We start from the raw sequence: 14,213 nt of genomic DNA, 5'->3' as shown, positions 1-14,213 counted from the left end.
TTTAAATTTTGTTCTCTACTTGATATGTCAAATTAAAAATATTTCATAAACAATTTTGAACAATAATAAATATTTTTAGAACAAAATATAATAATTAAAATAATTAAAAAATAATTTGAAGTTACTATTAATTTTTCCAGCAAAAGTAATAATTGTCAATCCACGTCGTATTACAATTGAATTATCAGTTGAAAAACATTGCTTCTGTCTTTTCTGACCATTAATGTTGATTTGGACCTTTTGGTATCTCACCTTTTTTCTGCTTCTGCGTCCAATTGGGATGTTGAAAGATGTTAAAAGAGTTATAAATTCATGCGGTTTAACAAAAGGTATATTGAACTTTCATATTATATGTGAAGTTTGACTAAATTACCTCAAAACTTCAACTGAAACATTCATTTAAAGCCCAATAATATTTGGGCCATCAAACAAAGCCCAATGTTACAATAAAGGCCCACAGAACAAAAGTTTTGTATTTTGGCCCATAAAAGAAAAAACTATACCCGGCCCGTCTCCCACCCCCTCTCTCTCCCTCTCTGCCTCCAATTGCTGTGGGACGTAACTCGAATAATCGAGTGAGTTCTTCAGACCCCTAATTTCAATCGTAAAATTTCCCGCAAAAATTTGTTGTTCGTTGCTATCTGTTGAGTGTTGAGGGTTTTTCTTAGGTATTTTTCTTCTCATTCTCTGTTGTTGCATCGCAGAAAGCTTACAATAACAGCTCTTCAATCAGCAGCTTCAACAAGGGAAAGCGAAAGGTTCGTCAAAACCCAACTGTTATTTTTGGATTTAAAGGATCTTTTTTTTTCTTTTTCTTTTTTTAATGTGGTAGATTAAAGCTGTAATTTTTTGGGGATTTTTTTGGTAATGCAGTATTGGGTTGTTAGAGTTTGAAGCTCATGAATTTTTCCGGGTTTGTTTTCGATATGTAGTGCCCAATTTCTGTTCAAGAATCATGAATTGAAAACAAATTAGTAAATTATTAATTGAAAACGTAAGTTTTGGATTAAAATTTGGTCCAATTTGGGGTTTTTCAGCTGTATGTAGTATAATTTGCATCAGGAGGTTTCAGTTTAGCTTCAGTAGTTATCAAAAAAGCGAATTGAATTAGTTTTGTTTTAATGCAGTGAGAGACAATGTCAGTGCTTATAGTGACAAGCTTAGGGGAGATAGTTGTGGATTTGCATACAGACAAGTGCCCTCTCACTTGTAAAAACTTCTTGAAGCTCTGCAAGTGAGTCGATATTCATTCTTCACTGCCCTCTAGTTAATAGCATTTGGTTTACTTTTGGTTTTTGTCACTGACTGATTGCAGGTCGTCGTTATTTCAGCTATGAAACTTGGCAAATAAATAAAGATCTAAGGCCTAAGCTTTTTTCTTTATTAAGTTGAATTTCATGTATTTTCTCTCAGCAATCAAATATCTTATTTCTTGATCTATGGATATATGAGCCTTGAGCATAGAAAAGTGGGTTAAGTTGCCCTTTATTTGATGAGTCTTGAGATTCTAGTCAGCTTTGTGTAATTACTAGTTTCTCGTGTAATTGCTTACGTGTTGTAAGAAATATTTTCTGAATTCATAAAGCTTCTTACTTGCCTCAGAATTTTTTGTACATCATCATTGTTATGGTTCATTGGGACGTGAATCATTGGTCTTGTATTTATTTAATTTGTATTTTGGCATATCATTTCATTACTATCTTTTTGTCTTTTCTTTAACCTTTATCTTGATTCAGGATAAAGTATTATAATGGGTGCCTTTTTCACACGGTTCAGAAGGATTTCACTGCACAGACTGGTGACCCAACTGGAACGGGTTCAGGTGGCGATTCAGTTTACAAGTAAGAATTTGCATGATCTTTTCCATGCAGCAACTTAAGTTGTGTTATGGTTCTCAATTACTCTACTTGACAACAAGTTAAGTGACTAAAGTTTTTAGATTACCGCTTAAATCACCTTGGACCATGTTCTGCTTTCAGATTTTTATATGGTGATCAGGCTCGCTTTTTCAACGATGAGATTCATCTTGATTTGAAGCATTCTAAGACAGGCACTGTTGCGATGGCTAGTGCTGGAGAGAATCTCAATGCTTCTCAGGTATGAGATTAATGCTTTTCTGTTATAAGTTTGTTTTCCCTGCATCAATCTTTTTGAGAAAGGGGTTTTATTTAGTTGAGTTGTGTATCTTTGTAAACTTATGCTTTTGGATGATGAACTTTTCATTTTTCAAAAACTTTGGAGTGATGCACTGATTTATTTTTTGTTCAGTTCTACTTGACATTGCGTGATGATCTTGAGTACCTTGATGGGAAGCACACGGTAAGTGTCCAGTCCTATCTACAATTGTTTTGCTAACTATATGTTTTTTTATTACTCAACTCTGTCAACTACACAGAATTTTATTTATTTTTTAATTCTATGCTGGGTGAATGGATTCTTAGGTCAATTGAGGCATAAAGTTAGATAGGATCAGACAAGTATTGTGATACAATAGTTTTTTCCGGTCTTAATGTCTTTTAAAATATTATTTCTAAACATGTTAGCAATATTTCTTGGTTTCTACATCTGCTAGTTAAGTGCTGGATTGTGGGAGAGGGATTTCAATCTACTGCTACACTGCTTAATGTGGAAAATAAAAGTGGTTATCACCTTGCTGTGCATAAGTGCTTATGAGTTTGTGTTTCATATGTGAATTACAGCAAAGCTTCCTGTGCAATAGTGTTCTCTCTGTTTGATGGTTTACATGACTGTCCTTCCTTTGTGTGTCTTTATGTAGTGTGTATTAGATATATTTATAATTTTATACTAATAGATAGCCTCTCCAATAAATCTACAAAATAAGCAAGCAGATGGCATAGGCCTTATGCCTGTGTGGTGATTATTCAGTTAGTCTACTCCTAAATAAGCCAACGGCAAAGGGGTTCGAAATATAAGCTGAGCTATATATGTTCTCATGCCTTCTGCTAGGATGGAATTGTTCTCTTTGGTTTTTGTTTCATGTCCGCCATTATTCAAGCAATGTATGTTATTGCAGGTTTTTGGTGAGATAGCAGAGGGGTTTGAGACATTGACAAGGATCAATGAGGCTTATGTGGATGAGAACAACCGACCCTATAAAAATATCCGGTCAGTTCCTGTTTGGCCTTGCATATATTTTATTTCCTGTTTATCTCGATCTAGATTGACTTCCCTTTCCCTTATACTGTCATTTTTTATTTGTGTTGGCAGAATCAAACATACTTACATATTGGATGACCCTTTTGATGATTCTTCACAACTAGCTGAGTTAATTCCTGACGCCTCCCCTGAAGGAAAACCAAAGGATGAGGTAGTGCCGTATTGCCATTTTTATTCCATATTTATAGGGTATTTTGAAAAACCAAAATAAGATAACAATGAGAAATGTATTCCTTATGACACTTGAAATCATGCATTCTTCGATAGTAATGCATGGTTGTGGATCTTCAGCATAAACACAGGGCTCCTATTTTGGCTAATTCTGATCAACTTTAGGATGTGAACGGTAATTGTTTTATATTCCACCCTTACATATGGGTCTCTCTCCATCACTAGGCCGTTGAACATTTAAATCCAGCTTTTATTGGAAAAGTTCAGTTGTAGGGATCCAAACTCAGAATCTTATTCTTGGATAGTTGATACCATGATAAGTTTGTTAGTTAACCACCATTCCCAAAAGCTTAAGCTGAGCTGACGATTAATATATATTAAAAAATTGTCAATGTTCTTACTCATCTCCATCCTGACTAGGATGATGATAATGTGCGGCTTGAAGATGATTGGGTTCCTCTGGATGAACAATTAGGTCCACAAGAACTTGAAGAGCGACTTCGTGCCAAAGACGCACATTCCAGTGCAGTTGTGCTAGAGAGTGTAAGCACCTGAATCATTATCCCATCCTTCTAGTTTCAGAGTGAGCTGTTGTGTAATCACATGTTAATCCTCTTTTACCATTTTGCTTGTCATATCCGTACAACAGATTGGGGATATTCCTGATGTTGAGATAAAACCTCCCGACAATGTGCTTTTTGTTTGTAAATTGAATCCAGTCACTGAAGTAAGTAGTGTTTCCTTTCCCATTTCATAGTTTAACTTGTGGAGTGGTGCGTGTAATTTTTGGTTGGTTGCTTTTGATGTAGGATGAGGACTTATACACAATTTTTTCGCGTTTTGGAACTGTTCAAGCGTAAGTATTGACCTTGTTTGTTCATTATTGATAAACTTTGGGGTTGGTGGATTAGGGATTGGAAAGTTGTGTATGTAATGTAATGATATGTGAATGATGGCAGGGCTGATATAATTCGTGATTTCAAGACTGGAGATAGCTTATGCTATGCATTCATAGGTGAGTATTTTATTTCTGTTTGTAATAGGAAATACACTATCTCTTGACTGTTATGCTGGAGAATGTAGGTTTTAGCACCTTTGTTTGATGAGTCTTCCGACCGATATTTCTGTTTCACAATTTAGTGCTCCACCTTAATGCTCTTTGTCCTGCTTATGTTCTTCTTTCTCTTTATTCTCTTTTTTAACTTTTTTGAATTAATATTCATATTTCTGAGAACGAAATCTAATCACTATGATATATTTTGTAATGCCAGAATTTGAGACCAGAGAAGCATGCGAACAAGCATATTTTAAGGTACTGTGAAAAAAATAAATGTACTTATATGTTGAATCTAACACGCATCTTCTGCCTGCATGCCTGCCATTCCTAGTTCATGCTCCAATCATTTGATTCTTATTTTAGTTCTTAGCTATAGTCAGTAACAACTTTAATAGAGTTCATTATGATTGAAATCTTGTAGTTATGATTATGGGAACAAAAAAAGAGAGAAACTTTGTTGCCCTACCAAAAACCCCTCGACATTTTTCTGATTCACTCTATAGATTTAATATCCTTATCTGTTGCATTTCCACGTGTATTTTTAAGGCATGCTCAGATAGTCCTTTCCGGTCAGGATTGTAAAGATACTTGTTGCAGAGCTTATGTAAATCTTGCGAATATTTTTGGCTTCTCTTCTCATCTGGATGCAGTTCCATTGAAAAATAAAGTGTGAAATCATTTGAATTTATGTTTTATATGAACCCATTTTGCTTTGCTTGTCTTGTATGATTTCTTTTTGTAGATGGATAATGCTTTGATTGATGACCGGAGAATACATGTGGATTTTAGTCAAAGTGTCGCAAAACTGTGGTCCCAGTACAGGCGCAAAGATCAAAATGGCAAAGGTATAGACTTTAAAGCATGAAGAAAACACATATGTTGGGTTTCTTTTTGGCCATTTTTTCAATATGTGCTCAGATGAAGCTTGCTTAATCACCTGCTACTTGAAGGAATATTTTGAATATCTTTTTGTATGCTATTGTTTTTTCTGTTCATTATGTGTTATTGTTCACTCGTCCTTTTTTTCTTTTTTTTTTTGACTATCATAATCAATTAGGCCTACATGTGGCAAAATTGAAGTGGACCTATGAAAAGCAACTTAGACAACATATGGACTCGTTTATTGTGCCATGTAATGACTAGCATGAACTTCATATGTCATTGTTGTGAAAAAAAATTTGTAGCTTGCCCTAAAAAAATAATTAATTGTAGATGTAAAATATCAGTAATAGGCTGTTTTCTTGCATGATGGAATATCCAGAAGTTGTTTCATTCTTGTGGTCTTTGTTGTATCATGTACCATAGTAAGTGTCAATGTATCGGCCTTTAGCTGGCAAAATCCGCAAAAAAAGAATGTAAACATGTAAATTTAATATGAGTTAGTAATATCTTGGATCAATCATGTTTTAAAGTGGTAAGTTTTCATGCAACCTGTATTTGTTTGATTACTACCTGAATGAGGAAGTTGTTATTCGGCTGACAGATCAATATAGATATGCTTATATGCTCTAGGGCACCTAGATGGTTCGGAGTTGAGTTTCGGATTAAAATAAGGCAAATTAAAGAGGAAATTGGAGAAATAAATGATTTATAAATTCGTTGGATGCCTTTTTATTGGAAGGAATTTGCTATATGAACTTTGGTTTTAGTGAAATTCCTGGATTTATTGTCAAAAAGGTGTCCTGTGTTTGAAATTGCATTGAATCCTTTCTCCTCTAATTCGAAAACCTGGGAGTTAATCGAGTTCCATGTTTTTGTGGTTGTAGGCAAAGGTTGCTTCAAATGTGGTGCACTTGATCACATTGCCAAGGATTGCACCGGTGATCCTGCCAACAAACAGCAACCTCAAAAGTTCATATTGAAGGATGATAATGTACAGCGTGGTGGTGGCAAAAGCTCCAGGTTGGTAATTTTGCATGCTCTCTCCTTCTCTCTCACACACACACACACACACACACATCATATAAATGTATATCTGATATCAAGTTGTTTTTGTAGTTATGATATGGTATTTGATGGAGACACTCCGGAAAGCCCAAGGCAAGAGAAGAGAAGTCAAGGTCACAATAATGACCGTGGACTCGAGAAACAAAGGATGAATAGGCAGAGTTCCGAGGACCTAAGGCGTAGGGATCGAGAAAATAAAGACTCAAGTTATAGGGAGAGGCACAGTGACAGAAGTAGAGGGTACATAGAGGATTCAAGTCGAGACAGTAAAGCAAATCGATCCAGTGGAAGCAGAAGTGGTCGAGATCATCTTGAAGAGGGAAGGGATAGAGAAAGGCGTAAGGACAGACAAAGAGACACAGATGATAAAACAGATCAGCGTGAGAGCAGATATGCAGATGATACCAATGCAGACAGGAGGGGCGATAGAGATTACAGAAAGAGGAGTGCACATAGTGATAGAGAGAATCATAAGGAGAGGCAGAGAAACATAGATGATAAGATCGATCAGCTGGAGAGTGGAAAGAGAAATGCAGATGGTGGTGAGAGGGGTGAGGTAAAATACAGGAGGAGTGCAGATAGTGATAGACTAGCGGAACGGAGTAGTGACAGAGAGTACAGAAAGAGAAGTGCAGCTGATGATAGCCTTCGAGAAAAGAGGGACAACGGAGATTATAGGAAGAGAAGTGTAGAGAGGAGGGATGAAACAGACTATAAAAAGAGGCATGCAGATGGTGACCGTCGAGACAAGAGAGACGAGCCAGTCCATAAGAAAAGAAGTGCAGATGTTGATGCCTATAGAGCTACAAGGGATAGAGAACATAGAAGGTGATAATGGCATCTTGATCCCGAGAAAAACTTCTCATGATGTATAATTTTGACATCCGAATACCGACGCAGACTTGTTTTTCTTTTTGCAGCAATGTACTTTTGTACCAAAGAAATTAAAAACTTTGGAGTTGGTATCTCGGTCTGTAACTGAATTTCTGAATCAATCCGTTACAGAGGGAGAAAATGGTGTTTGGTATTAATCCCGCTATTTGAAAGTAAATAATTATTGGCACTACAAAAAAGTCATCTCGCATTCCCCTTAAGTCCAAGGGACTTTTTGAAGTGCAAATAATATACAAATCCCACCTTAGCATGGTGACTACGTAAGAAAAAACATGTTCCTTTGTAATGTAACAGGAGCAGATATTTATGAATTACGACCCAGTTTCAATAGAGATACGGTACCGTCTGAATCGTTTAGAAAAGAAATCCAAAAGGGTTTCTTCTCTATTTTTACTGCTATGATTCTACAATAAAATTATCATCATTTGAACTATCGTACACAGTTGACATCCAAACTTGTTTACTAAGACGTGAGATTCAAAAGGAACCTTTAAACTAGTCCTTTTGGGGCTTTCATGAGCCTCTTCGACATTTCTCAACGGCCGAGGATGTTGTCTGCAAGGAGGCACGTCAAAAACATCAAACGACGGAGCCTTAGAGCACACAAGCAAAAACACGACTTCATATTCCTTTGGAGAATAACCGTTGGCAAAAATATTTGCAGCAGCTTGCCTGTATCCATGATCATCACCAAAGAAATCGCAAAAATCTTGGACGTGAAAAGAAATTGAGGGATGAACAAAAACCTCTGGCCAGCAGCAGGCATGAAACACCACCTCATAGATGATTCTCATGTGCATGTCTTTTGTTCTCTCTTTCTGTGTGGCCAGCCCGACCCACTCTGTTGTGATCATCTGTATAATCACCGTGATTGCGGTGAGTACGGTGATCATCTGGTGGGCTTCCTGCCCTTCTCTTGCGACTGCTTGATTTGGGTGAATGGAATTCATGTCCAGAATCAAGTGCCGATACCTCACCTTCTTCTATATTGTTTAAATGTGGTCCATCTCCAAGTTCTGGTCTATTTGAGGGCTTTGGCCAGCTTTGCCTCCGGTCTCGCTTGTTTTTCTCACTCCCCGAAGCCAGTTCAATACCATCTTCCAGTTCTCTCTCAATCAAATCATCCTCATCCAGAAAATCTGTCTTTCGAGTGACATCGGCAACAGATTTCCTTCGTTTCTCCAGTGCTGCCCTTACCTTGTCCTTGTCAATTTTTTTGATAGCTTCCTGAGGTGATCGGCCGTGTGCACTTTGCCTATTATCCAGATTTCGGCCAAAATGTTTATCCTTTGGTTCCCATCCTTCCCTTGTTTCGCCTTTCCCGATATTGTTCTCTCTTTCTTGACCATCTTCACTACGTCCCTCTGATACAAACCTTGATGCATTTTGAGCTTCACCCACCTTCTCCTGGTGCCGCACTTCAGGGGGTTGAATATCTTTCGCTTCAGCATTCATATTCTGCTCCAAGGCACCTTTCAATTCAATGTTTCTGTAGTCATTATTTTGACTTTGGGAAGTTCTAGCGGGTCCACCATTCTCAATATATGAATGCTCAGACCCTTGCCTCGATGCTAGCTTTGAGGTTCCAAGTCTTGTACCTCCAGCCTGCAAGTGACTGTTGCCTGTTGCTTGTTCATCATTGCTAGTTGTAGGTTTTGCAGAAGCCTGGTGATTAGCACCACTCACTGAACTTCCTTCAACTTCATTGGAAGGCGGTAACCGATTTTGTTCATATAGTTCCAGCATTTGATTGCTAACCTCTGCAGAAATAATGATCAATTAAAACTCATACCAACATGCTAAAACTGATACCAACATATTAAACAATAATCCTACAAAAAGAATCCTAACTAATAGTTTAGACATGATCTCAAGATTGTACAAAGGTAGGAGGGTAGGAGAGAAGAAGAGATTTCACTACTCTCCGAAACATTTTCTGTGTTATGGATTGATTTGACAGTGATTAACAAAAAGAATAAGAGGGCCAAAAGTAATGAAAGAGTGAAGAGTGATGGAGTAAATTTATCAGATGAAGAAAAAGAGGATGGCAAGGAACAATTTTGATTGCTCTGCAGCATCACTTATTGAAATAAAGCAAGGACACCCACCCTCCAATTGGCGTGGGGTGACATCAAACTCTTGCCACCAGACCTTCTCGCCATCTGATGGAAGCTTTACTTTGAGGAACTTAGCAGCAAGAAAAATGGCACCAGCCGCAATGTGGTGGGGCTTAAATTGCAGGCAAAGTGATGTCCGAAGTCTGCATGCCACATACCAAGTTCAAGCAAGAAGAAACTGAAGAAAGCCCAAGAACAAGAAAGATGAACTAAGAGATCCATACCCATCATTTACAAAATTCCATGCAACTTGGGCAAGGGCATTTTGAGCTACTTTGAATTTCTTTATTGCCTCAACCAGGGGTTTATATGGATGGTGTACATTAAAATCGAAAGCAAGGGTTCCAAGAACAACCCTCTCTCCGAGTAAAATTAATTCTTTCTGCTGTTCATATACCTCCTGCATAATCATTGCAGATGTATGAATAAACTAAGCAATTACAAAGAATGAAAGAAAAGTAATTGTATAACAAAACAAACAATAAACTAAATATCGGATTTGGATAGAGTGCGCATATCTGGGGAACATCCAAAAGTATGTTCTTCAAATAAAATAAATAAAAGAATGAATGAGGGAAAAGCTGTTGGCGCGTGTTGAGAGTGAATCCAACGTTGGAAAAAGGAGGGACCTTGCATGTGCTTATAAGTAGTTGGGCTACTCTCCATATTGCCAATTGGTTTTATGGTGGAACCCCAACTACTTATAAGTCCATGGTGGAACCCCAAAAGCTTCCAGTGTTGGATTCACTCTCAACAAAAGCAACATGGACACATGAGGTAGACAGGATAAAAGAAATATTAAAATGAAAATAGGAAAGCAACATGGAAGTGTGAGGTAGACAAGAGAAAAAGCAAGTTGATTTGCAATCTATGTGATTTTGCAGCTGACTACACATTACTATTGCAACATGGGTATGCAGAGTCTTTGTACTTAACCTATAGAGGTAAGTAGGCACTTAGATATGGTATAACCAGAGGGCTGATAGTAAGCAGCTGAGAACTTGGGGGAAACAATAGACAAGAAGAGTAATGGTTCACATCTCAGAATTATCTTGTTAAAAATTAGAAAGACCTAAACAAGTAGAATTCCAAATAAATGTTTTTGATTCATAAAAGTACAGCAATGCCAGGCACAAGAACTAAGAGATAAGTTGATAACTACCTTTTGCTTGATTCTATGAACTGCTGCAGGATCCTTTTTATGAATAATTTCATATGAGACAAGAATAACATCTTTCAGTGGCCTGGGAGTTTCTTCAACCTTCCCAGCGAGAAACATACACACAGTTGCGATGGTCTGCATAACAGTATTACAGAATTTAGTTAAGTACAATAAAAACTTCCCTTTTTCAGTAATAGGAGTCATTTTTCTATTACTTGTTAGACGGGAACTTTGTGCATTTTCAACTTAGAACATGAAATTTTCCTATTTCCTCAACCTTCCCTTAAAGGATCTCGTCTGTCTCAAATCCTGACAGACGAGATCCTTTAAGGGGCCTCTGTGGGTGCGCTAATGTGTGTGGGTGTCAATTATGAAACAGGCACACAATGCATTATATATTAGTTTAATGATAACTTAGATATAAGAAACCATAGGGGTTGGGGGCCATTCAAGGTTGCTCATACTCACCCATCTATCATTCTTTGCATGGGATTGGCAAAGGAAGAATCGGTGGCAGAAAATTATGGCCGTCGCAATTGTTACCTGAGGTCTGCATAAAAAATTGCTCAGGTTCAGAAATTATTATCATAAAATATGGGGTAGAATTTAAGTCACAACAGAAATTGGTATCAAATCTACTATTCAGTAGGAGAACTACAATGATACGCAGTTCCAACGACTAATATGCTCCTAGAGTTAAATACCAAAATATTGAGGTAAACTGAATTCAATATTTATTTAGGTTTTAGAAGTTAAAAAACATTTTGTAAGGAAACTAGTGAAAGGAATAGAATATTCAGTGCTCATGACTAGCCTTTTAAAAGCCATCTAATTTTTCGTACGTACATATACAGAATATAATAACCTTCAGCAAGGTGTCAGAAAACACAATTACGGTTAACTAACATTGTATGTTATAAGTATATTAAGGCACTGAATCATCAAAGCTCTCATCCACACCCAAAGCTAGATTATCAATTCCTTTTCAACAGGGTATAATAAAGGAAAATGCACAAAGGTTTAGATAAAAAGCATAGAATGACAATCAAACAACAGTAACACTATTAGTTTGGAGATAACAAGTGAAGGAAGATAAATTTATGGATAAGGCTTACTCACACTTTAAGTCTCATCCCCAGGTCTTGTAAAAAAGTACAGTATGACTTGCGCAGATATGCCTCTTTTTTTAAGTCAATGCCATCTTGTTTAGATGGAGAGTTTTCTTCAATTTCCTTCCTGGAAAAATACCAATTGGCTCCTTCTTCTGATATGTCATGAGCGTGTTTATAGGAACCACCTTCACTCATTCCATAATTAGAGGAATCACCAGACAAGAAAGAAGCCATATGTATCTCTGTTCACCACTTAAAAATGTATATGACGTAGACAGCTCATAGTTCAGTGCTAAAACTGCCAACAGGTCATCAACAAAAGTCAGGAAGGTATCTTAAGAATATCACAAATGGGAATCAAAGACAAGGCAAGACATGAACACGTGTTACTTTATCATAAAGTAGGAAGCATCTCGATGGTATTCTTCTTCCAAGTTTTGTTCATTAGCATTACTCGTGTTTTGGATGTGTGTTTTACTGGGGAAGAAAAGTTAAAAACAGCTGCTGCTTCAACATAAATTAAGATAGCAGATAGTTTGTTTGCTTTTTTTTTTTTTTTTTTTTTTTTTTTTTTTTGAGAAGAGTTAAGACAGCAGATAGTTGCATACATAGTTACATACTATTTTCTATAGTCTAAATGTTGTTCCGGATTATGTCCGCAGTTAGATAGTGTAGTGCTTTCTATATTGATTAGTGTACTTAATAATTATGGCCGTGAGCAACTTATCTATAGTGGTCGTACAGTATCTTGGCTTTAATAAAAATTTTGTTTCTTATTTTAAAGACAAATATAGCTCAAGGGAAGACTTTATAGAGCGTGTTGTGCGATCGTTGTATGCCACTAAAGCTCAAGGGAAAATTTTATAGGACGGCAATAAAGCCAACGATGCTTTATAGCATGGAATCTTGGGTGGTCAAAAAGCAACACGTGCAAAAAATGAGTGTAGCGGAGATGAGAATGCTTCGTTGGATGAGTGGGCACGAGAGAAAGGATAGGATTAAAAACAAGGATATCCGAAGTAAAGTAGGAGTGGCCACAATTGAAGATAAGATGAGAAGAAATCAGTTAAGATGGTTTGGACATGTGAACCGAACACCTATAGATGCTCCGGTTAGAAGATGCGAATATGAGACAGAGGCTCATGGCAAAAGGGGTAGAGGAAGACCTAGGAAGACTTGAAAAGAGACTATAAGAAAAGACATGGAGTACTTGAAGCTAACAGAAGACTTGACGTAAAACCGAGCGTAGTGGCGTTCTAGGATTCATACAGCCAAACCAAGATCCAAAAGAAGATTTTGATCCATTACACAATGAAGGGATCTATATTCCAATCACACTAAATATGAAAAAAAATCGTAAGCAACACATTATGAGCAAACAAAAAGCAAAGATAATAGCATGCACACATATGATAAAGAAGTATAAAAAGTTTAAAACAGTCACCCAATCCATCCTTTTGAAATCCTATGACAACCGCTCTTATCTCTATACATGGTAATGAAAATACTTCCACAACATAACTTTTGAAAGTCCACGTTTTCATGTATCAAGAATCCCTCACTTCCTGTCACAAAACAAGACCAGTTCCACTACCAAAGATTTATATAAGAGGTCGTAACAAGCTCAATCATATGACCTATATCTTTGTTTCATTTTAAAATTTTCAAAAGCACACCAAATTATATGGAAAACTAATTTCCAGGATCAAAATAATTATTCATCCACTTCTCAGAACTGCCTCAATCCTAATCAAGGTTCAGAAGCATACACAGTGGGACAATTTATTAAATTTCAGAAAATGCAAAAGAAACCCAATAATTTCCACACAACACACTTTCTACATGCATTCCTTATCACTAAGAATCTCTTAAGCTACAAAGACCAAACGGTGTACCTGGAAACCAAAAATTAAAAAAACTCACTAAAGAAACAGTGCACTCATCTTGCACATTGTCATCTCATTCAATAAACAACTAGATTAAAAAATATATATATTAATAAATAAATAAATATTAAAAAAAAAAAAAACTCTTTTTAAGGGTAAATTCATTAAATTTTGATACTAATTGAATAAACTAAAACGCACATAAGGATATATGGCTAAAAAGCATTACCCCTAATTTTTTCAAATTATCGAAGGGAAAAGGAAAAGGATGCACATAAATTCCGCCGAAGTCATTTACTTTTCAATCGAAACAGAAAAGACCCGATATTTAGTGTGCGTAAAGTAGCAATTAACCCTAAATTTCATACAATTACCTTAAACTATAAACAGGATCAAATACTACGATTCGTGGGATAGAATTAAATAGTGGAAACAGAAAAGAAGAAAAAAAAAGTTAAACGAAGGATTGTTACCTTGAATTGACGAAGACGAAGAGCAGTAGGGCAGGAAAGTTGGCGAATTTTCCCAATTCGAATTTCGAAGCTAGGGTTTTGTGGTGTGGAGCGAGAGCAAGAGGGAGAGACAGAGATCGATGTTTCAGGTTTTGAGGGCCACCCTTTTGGCTTTCCTCTTTTGTTTTGGTTTTGGTTCCTTCTATTTATTTTCCTTTTTTTTACTTCTCGTTGCTCT

The 14,213-nt window shown here is 36.7% G+C and overlaps 2 protein-coding genes across 4 annotated transcripts; one reads left to right on the top strand and one right to left on the bottom strand.

Moving 5' to 3' along the window:
* The first annotated feature begins 514 nt into the window (after positions 1-514).
* LOC137725169 (peptidyl-prolyl cis-trans isomerase CYP59) lies at positions 515-7,425 on the top strand. 3 transcript variants are annotated; one of them, XM_068463761.2, is made up of 16 exons: positions 515-575; positions 705-758; positions 1,128-1,234; positions 1,737-1,841; positions 1,980-2,097; positions 2,269-2,319; positions 3,035-3,126; positions 3,229-3,328; positions 3,769-3,891; positions 3,998-4,075; positions 4,158-4,204; positions 4,308-4,363; positions 4,620-4,660; positions 5,148-5,250; positions 6,172-6,307; positions 6,404-7,425. In XM_068463761.2, the coding sequence occupies exons 3-16, from the start codon at positions 1,137-1,139 to the stop codon at positions 7,182-7,184; spliced, it is 1,929 nt and encodes a 642-aa protein (XP_068319862.2). In that variant the 5' UTR covers positions 515-575; positions 705-758; positions 1,128-1,136; the 3' UTR covers positions 7,185-7,425. The 3 variants fall into 3 exon arrangements, with proteins under 3 accessions (XP_068319862.2, XP_088550248.1, XP_068319861.2); XM_088694122.1 differs by having other exon boundaries at positions 575-604; XM_068463760.2 differs by lacking the exon at positions 515-575 and having other exon boundaries at positions 601-758.
* A 100-nt stretch (positions 7,426-7,525) lies between these two features.
* On the bottom strand, positions 7,526-14,213 carry LOC137725170 (cyclin-T1-3). The gene is made up of 7 exons (XM_068463762.2): positions 13,997-14,213; positions 11,645-11,935; positions 10,994-11,075; positions 10,526-10,660; positions 9,588-9,763; positions 9,355-9,506; positions 7,526-9,006 (listed from the first exon to the last, which is right to left on the bottom strand). The coding sequence occupies exons 2-7, from the start codon at positions 11,869-11,871 to the stop codon at positions 8,024-8,026; spliced, it is 1,755 nt and encodes a 584-aa protein (XP_068319863.2). The 5' UTR covers positions 11,872-11,935; positions 13,997-14,213; the 3' UTR covers positions 7,526-8,023.

The sequence above is a fragment of the Pyrus communis genome, chromosome 5 (assembly GCF_041283825.1).
Source record: "Pyrus communis isolate YQ-2024b chromosome 5, ASM4128382v1, whole genome shotgun sequence".
Classification (NCBI taxonomy): Eukaryota; Viridiplantae; Streptophyta; class Magnoliopsida; order Rosales; family Rosaceae; genus Pyrus; species Pyrus communis.
The sequence above is the reverse complement of the archived record's forward strand: the minus strand, read 5'-3'. Positions and strand labels throughout refer to the sequence as shown.